Source organism: Notothenia coriiceps, unplaced genomic scaffold, assembly GCF_000735185.1.
Source record: "Notothenia coriiceps isolate Sejong01 unplaced genomic scaffold, NC01 NC01_scaffold00022175, whole genome shotgun sequence".
Classification (NCBI taxonomy): domain Eukaryota; kingdom Metazoa; phylum Chordata; class Actinopteri; order Perciformes; family Nototheniidae; genus Notothenia; species Notothenia coriiceps.
Window position 1 is genome coordinate 1 of NW_011354876.1, and position 7,747 is coordinate 7,747.

The 7,747-nt window shown below is 41.5% G+C and overlaps 1 protein-coding gene across 2 annotated transcripts; it reads left to right on the top strand.

The window, feature by feature from the left end:
- Positions 1 to 134: 134 nt before the first annotated feature.
- cnot7 (CCR4-NOT transcription complex, subunit 7) lies at positions 135 to 7,373 on the top strand. 2 transcript variants are annotated; one of them, XM_010780813.1, is made up of 7 exons: positions 135 to 301; positions 913 to 1,036; positions 1,122 to 1,315; positions 1,656 to 1,826; positions 4,973 to 5,117; positions 5,233 to 5,343; positions 6,721 to 7,373. In XM_010780813.1, exons 2-7 carry the CDS (start codon positions 920 to 922, stop codon positions 6,850 to 6,852), a joined length of 870 nt encoding a protein of 289 aa, XP_010779115.1. In that variant the 5' UTR covers positions 135 to 301; positions 913 to 919; the 3' UTR covers positions 6,853 to 7,373. The 2 variants fall into 2 exon arrangements, with proteins under 2 accessions (XP_010779115.1, XP_010779116.1); XM_010780814.1 differs by having other exon boundaries at positions 1,656 to 1,817.
- The last annotated feature ends 374 nt before the right edge of the window (positions 7,374 to 7,747 follow it).

Below are 7,747 nucleotides of genomic sequence, written 5' to 3' on the forward strand. Positions count from 1 at the left end.
TGGTTGTCCCTACACCAGATCACCAGATGGTCCATCTCCCACCTGTAGGCAGACTCGTCTCCACCAGAGATGAGTCCGAAACAAATAGAACGTAGCCTTTTACGCACATCACGTCTCCGTTTTACGTGATGACGTCGTGTGGCAGGCACAGCTATGATGGCAGCCGTAGGTTGACATCGATACATTACCGAATATAAAGTATTTAAAAGTTAGCGCAAAACCCCTTACACAATAACATAGACATATTAACAGTTTGCAGATAGCACACACTTAAACACACACCCGCCCGGTTCGGGGAACGGTAAGTTCAGTGAGCTTTGCACTGTCGAAGTGTGTGTTGGTGTGTGTACAGTATGTATGTGCAGTGTGCAGGTAGTTACTCGTCTTTTCCATGTCTTGCACACACTCTTAACGTACCCGTCGTGCTAGCTGTGAACCAGAGGAGTGTGTTAGACCTGCACTCATCCTCCCAGCTGAGAGCCTCCACTGTCCTGCTCAGGTTAGCTCAGTTTGTAGCCTGCTATCAGCTGCAGGTGACCTAGCTAGCCCAAAGTGCTGCTGCAAACAGCCTGAAGCGAGCTAATGCTAACAACATGCAACCAAACACGTCCTGCACATCCTAAATCAGCTGTCAACATGTCTCCTTGTAATGTGAAGCATCCCAGGTGCATCCCACTCTGAGGTAGCTTCCCTAATGTTGAGACTGGCATCTGTGATTTAACCCCAAGTGCAGGTTGTATCTCCTGCAATTCAAATTATACAATGTTAGCCAAATGGTTGGTCAGTATTTCCTAGGAATCATGTACTGAATGCCTTTGTCCTGCCACCTCTCATCACTTGTGCTGTCAGCATGTTGGGGTAGATAACTGTGTTTTCTCCCCCCCCCCCTTGCATGTGTCTCTTTACATAAAGTGGCACTATGCCCGCTGCCACTGTGGATCACAGTCAAAGAATATGTGAGGTTTGGGCAAATAACCTGGAGGAGGAGCTGAAGAGGATCCGACATGTCATCCGAAAATACAACTACATTGCTATGGTGAGATGTGCTAATAGAGAGTGCACACTGTGTGAAGCAGACAGAATTATTTTTCTGCATAACGGGTTGTCTGTTTCTCTTGCAGGACACAGAGTTTCCAGGTGTAGTAGCCAGGCCGATCGGAGAGTTCAGGAGCAACGCCGACTATCAGTACCAGCTACTGCGCTGCAATGTAGATCTGCTCAAGATAATCCAGCTGGGCCTCACGTTTATGAATGAACAAGGGGAATACCCTCCGGGAACATCGACATGGCAGTTCAATTTTAAGTTTAACCTCATGTAAGATTACTTTTGGGCTTCTTTCACTCCATATGTGGCATTGAAATGCATCCATTGCATGCATGTGAGTGTTTATGAATGAGTATCTCAGCTCACTTACAGCATACACCAATGAAACAGTAATAAAAGTTACACATTTATCAGTTATCCTTTATAAATACTATCAATACGATGCATGTTGTTTGATGTAAAAATGTAGAACTTGGAACTCCCAGGACAACACCGGCTCAGATGCAGCTTATAAAAAGGCAGATTATTTTATAATTATGAGGTTCAATTACTGTTCTCGTACCAACATTGTGTTTGATATAATAACTGTGTGGTGTGTGTTTGTCTTCAGAGAAGATATGTATGCACAGGACTCCATCGAGCTCCTGACCACTTCAGGGATTCAGTTCAAGAAGCACGAGGACGAAGGCATCGAGGCGCTTTACTTTGCAGAGCTGATGATGACGTCAGGTGTGGTGCTCTGTGACGGGGTCAAGTGGCTGTCTTTCCACAGGTACTCTAGGTATTCTGCTTTTGCAGTAAGTCGCTTTTTTTCAATTATATTCTCTAGGCATCTGCATAAAGAAAAAGGAATCGTATAGGTTTGCCCTCCGTTTTCTCTCTTTGATTGTCAGTTAATTAAAGATGAAGCACATATCTTCCACTTCCTCCCAGTCTTCAAAAATTAAGCCAAAATATCTTGTATAAGATTCTAACATCCTACGCTAAAGACAAAATTAGCAGCCAGAGTCTGTGCAATATTAATAGGGGATTGCACCGCCTGGAAACCAACTAGCTGCTATAACCAAGTAGTGTTTGGACCACGGTCACTGATTTGCTTTTTTGAAGACACAACAACTCACCATTATATCTTTATAAATACATTTATAATCCAATTGACCTATGTTCTATGAAACAGACTTTTGATTTGTGTTTCAGAAACATGCAAATGTCTTATACTGTATGGCCACACTAGATGGTGCGACTCTGACTAACTGTTAACAGATATGCTGCTAAGCTAGCTGGCAACATGGTCAGTAACTGTATGAACTATAGATTATATTAACAGATCTTTATTTTGAAAAACAGACAATCACAGTTATGAAAACTCTTAAATTACAGGTACAAATCCCGATCCTCCCTCTCACAGATGTCAATCATGACGTCCCACCCCCTTTCATAGCATCATATTATTAAAACCATCATAAAAATTGACACATCACCGTAATTACAACGACCTCAAATGACATGTCATTTGATTGTTGTTGTTTACTTTAGATCATGTCCCTTCATTAACAAGGAAAGGGAGGGGTCTTTGACCTATACTGCAGCCAGCCACCAGGGGGCAATAGAGTCATCATGTCTGCAGTGAGATTTGACTTAAAGTTGACCTATCATGCTATATTCGAATAATATAGTGTAGGACCATACCTATATAAGACATATTTATCCTTTTATTTTTCAAAATACCAAACAGATCATGCAATTTAGCCATTCCTCATTTCGCTCAATTTAACACTGTCTTTGCATGGGCTGATTCTGTGAGAACAGCGCCATCTAGAGGCCTTGCATATGTACTACAGCATCTCCAGCGCTTTCGAACGGCAATGAACGTGGCTGTCTCCTCCTGATTGGTGGAGTTGGCCCTATAGCCGTAGCGCCACTTCTGTGACGTCATAGAAGTGTTCAAATCTGGATCAGTCTGTATCAGATCCGTTGCGGCCCCTTTTTAAGAAATTTGGGTATGGAGGAAAATAGAGAGGGTTGTGTTTTGACACTTGGTGAGTTCCCTGGAACACCGGGGACACATATTCATGTATAAAAGACGTACAAAAGTGCATTTTGCATGATAGGTCACCTTTAATGATATTTAACAGAACATACTGAGGTTCACAACTACCTATCTCACTTGACCCTTGTGTAATTTGACGTGATGATTCAAGATGGTGGCGTGCACACTCGCATCCATAACTTGTTTCGGCCAAACGAAAAACAAGATTTTTTTTAGTAAACCTCAAACTTAAGGTGACTCACCAGACACTAGTGGCTAGGGATGGGTACCGAGACCCGGTATTAAAGGGGCCCAGGGACGGAATTATTAAAGACCGTGGTACTGTTAAGCTCCGACGTTATCGGTCTTTTTATCGGTGCTGGAGACATCTAAAACACACACACACGGCGGAGATGGCGGAGAGAACACGCTGCAAAGTGTGGTTAAACTTTACCCTTCTCGATGTGGACAATGCTCGTTGCCAAAAGAGCAAGAAGACTTTAGCATCTAAGGGCGGTAACACGAGCAATTAGTCTAAACATTTAGCAAAAGTGCACCACATTCAGACGGAGAAATGCACCGGGTTTGACTGTCTTTCTAGTAGCTCTGTAGCCCCATCCACGAGTAACATTTCCACGCCAGGTATTATGTATGCTAGCAGCAAAACACAGAGTTAACTACATTATACAAACATGGGTTAATGACTAGAGGTAACTGAGTTATTAATTTTGTTAAAGTTTCAGCTATTCTGTTTACAGTTCTGTCATCACATTATTTAATACGATTTGTTAAAACACTGTTGTTAGTTTTACCTCATTTTTTTTCTTCCAAAACAACCGGTAAGAGTACCGTTAAAAGACTGGATTGATAAGCGGTATCCATAAAAGTAGTAGTACCGTTAAAACCTTAACGATACCCATCCCTACTAGTGGCTCCATTAATCAATTTTTAAACAACCATATTTTTATGTTGATAATTTTGTCATATTGTTTATACTAACGCAACACAAATGAACGCGGCGCTGTTACCCCATTTGCACTGTTTGCTTCTTTATCCCAGTTCAGACGGTTCAATCGTGTACATCTGAACACCCTGGCCAAAATGTAAATCAGCCCAACTACAGTCTGCTCTTACTCCTAGGTTGAAACGTTTAATGATATTTGCTTTGGCTTTATAGAAGTGTGTTATATTTTTTAATTCTTTATTTACGTTGTGTGTCTTTACCTTAGTGAGAGGTAAGATGTTACGCAGAACTGTGGCCGTTTTTGTCTCACCTAAAATGAAGAAAAATCTCCTGTTGGAATTTGTTCTCCAATTTGCTGCTCGATTTAAATGAAAACATGTCTTATTATATTGGTCTCTGATAGTTAGTGGTAACTCTTTATTTTTTAGCAAATGTCTACAATCTACTGCTTAACATCTTCGTTTCATACTCAGTTTCCCACTGTGTCTCCATGGCAAACTGAGGCTAAAGATAACCACGCTTTGGAAAATAAACAAAGCTTAGGTTTGAAACACCACTGTCATCCCTTTCAGGTATTTAGCAAACTCCTTTATTAACAGGCTCTCATGTTATTTTGTTTTTCATTTATTTATTTTGTATTTATCATTGTATTTCTTAATTTCATCTAAATTTGTGTGGTTTATTGGAAATTAACTACATTTTTGGGATAAAATTGCCGTTATGAATACACTGAACATCTTATTGTTTTGACCTCTAATTAGTAGGATGCTTGTTGTTAAATCAAAGGCCTGAACCACAAGATACTTTTTTAGGGTAACGCCGTGGCTTTGTGTAGTTATCTGTCCTCAAATGTACAGACTGAACAGACCTCTTAAAACCTCCTGCTGTGTGCACTTTATAAAACATAGTTAAATGGTGTGTATGTGTTTTGTAGTGGCTATGACTTTGGATACCTGATCAAGATTCTGTCCAACGCTAACCTGCCTGAGGAGGAGGTGGACTTCTTTGAGATTCTGCGCCTGTACTTCCCCGTCATTTACGATGTCAAGTACCTCATGAAGAGTTGTAAAAACCTGAAGGTACCTTAATAAATATTTCAGTAGGTAGCACAGTGTCTCCTGTTGTGATCTTGTTAGTGGTTTTACTTTGATACAAAGCTTGTATTTTCAGTGATTGAGTGTGTTTTGTTTTCAGGGCGGGCTGCAGGAAGTGGCTGAGCAGCTGGAGCTGGAGAGGATCGGACCGCAGCACCAGGCCGGCTCCGACTCCTTACTCACAGGCATGGCTTTCTTCAAGATGAGAGAGGTAGGCTCCTCCAATCAGGGTGAAGAGTTGTGTGTCCAATTTTAATTTCACAAAACCTGCCCAAAGAATAACTTACAGCAATAGCTCGGATTGTTTGAAATTGAGAGGATAGAAAAGCGACAAAAGCGATATCAACCACATTTTAAAAAATCATTAAGAGGTCAGGCTTAATTGAAAACAATGCACTGATTTACCTTCCCCTCAGATAGCCCTTTCTGACAACCAATTGAAGCTTTTATCTAAACTCTCTTCCACGCAACCACACTCCATTCATTTAAACAGTACATTTTCACTTACCATGTAAGTTGCTCGTTCACTGATACCCTCATCAGTTAGTTTGAAGCCAACAGGTCCCATGTCATGGCCATTTCTACTGATCATAATTCCATTGTTGAGGTCTACTAGAATAGATTTATATTGTGCAATTTTCCAAACTCACATTGGTTTCTCAAACAGCATCTCTGTATAGTATGTGTATTCACTCTCTGTCCTAAACGCCTTGTTGGAGCTCCTGCCCCCCCCTCTCTGTGAGCCCACTGTGCTCTGATTGGTCAGCTCGCCCACTCTGTTCTGATGAGTCCACCACCGTTACAGCGGAACATCAGTGATTATGTGTTACAATGGCGTTAGCAACCAGAAAATGACACCAGTAATGACAAACAGATGAGAATGCTGCGTGGAGTCTGGGGGCCGTGTTGGCGGGACGTTGCGTGACTCGCTGCTGCAGAGGAGCGGACAGTGTGAGCTGGGTTCATTTCCTGCTTGCTGCGTGGGGTCTGTGAGACAGCGAGACATCGCGAATGGACGCGGGAAGGGGTGGGGGGGTGCTGAGGGGGCTGCAGCTAGCCATCTGCGAGGCTCTAATAGCACCCGTACCCCCAAACGTTGCGCACCTACAGTGTGAGTGCGCCACAGTTTCGCCGCTGCGAGGCTCCACTAGCACTTTGTTTTGATTATCTAAATGAGAAAATGAACAAGTAACTAAATCTGTCAAATAAATGTAATGGAGTAAAAAGTAGATTGTTTGCCTACCTGATGTAAGACAGTAAAAGTATAAAGTAGCATAAAATGAAAATACTCAAATAATGTACAAGTACCTTCATTTTTTTTACTTAAGTACAATACTTTGGGAAATTTACATTCAACCATTGTCTCGTGGAAATATTTAGGACTGATGAGTATGAGTATAACATTTGTAATCACTGGTGTGTAATGAGGGCTCCTTATTTTTTGCCATTTTTAATCAAAGGAGATCAGAGCAACTATTCTCTGTGAGTCCCGAGGGTTAAAAACAAACTACGATTCATCACATATACTATGATCCTAAAAGAAAGTGAGAGTGTCTCTTCTCAACATGTGTGTTTTCATCTTCCACAGATGTTCTTCGAGGATCATATCGACGATGCAAAGTACTGCGGCCACCTGTACGGGCTGGGCTCCGGCTCCACCTACGTCCAGAACGGGACGGGGAATGCTTACGAAGAGGAGGCCAACAAACAGCAGTCGTGACACCCGCCCCTCGCCCCGCGGTCCACATGCACCATCAGTGTGACCCCAACCGGACGATTATCAACATATTGGAATAACAAAAAAAGCTCTCGCATCATTTAGCAAGCTGCTTCTCATAGGCTCTGCTCACCTTAGATACTTTAAGGAAAGTCACAGCTGTCCTCACACATGCTAGCTTCGTGTGTGTGACTTTTATTCCTTAGAATCGGTGTACACGTTCTGGTGGAGTTTAGAATATTTAAGAGGATGGGATTTTAGTTTTCCTAAAAAAAAACGTTCTGTAGAAATGTTTTGCACTTTAAAAGCTCTAACCTGATTTTATATGGAAAGCTGAAAAATGTTTCTGGTGTCTCTCTCCTCTTTGTTGCCTTTTCTACGTTCCCGTTTGACACACAAACCTTTAGTCTCACAACAACCTCGCTCAGCCTTAAAATGAGCTGCTTATATTTTAAACTTGAATTTATTGTGCCCTCTGTCATTGGAGCTTTGTATGATAATGATAAAGGGAGTCAGTGTGTTTACGTGCACATGAATGTTTTGTTTGTATTAAGATGTTTGTTATGTCCTGAATAAGCTCCAATCAGACTAACACAACAACACAGTTTCCTCTTTACTATCTAAGTTTTCCGTGTTTATTCTTCGGAGCAATATGGATTATTCTTGCATGTTAGCAGCAAAGCATTATGGTCTTGCAATGATTTATACTGAATTTAGACCCTAAGAAAGAATGATAAAGTATAAACCTCTCGCCTGCTGTAAGACACGGTGAGGCTAATCTTGAATACTCTGTTGAGAGTACATTTTAATTGAGATGATAAGGTTTACTAGAGTTTTGGAGTCGTTATAACGAAGACAAACCTTTTACTCAATGGAAAAAACTACAATTAGTAGTTCT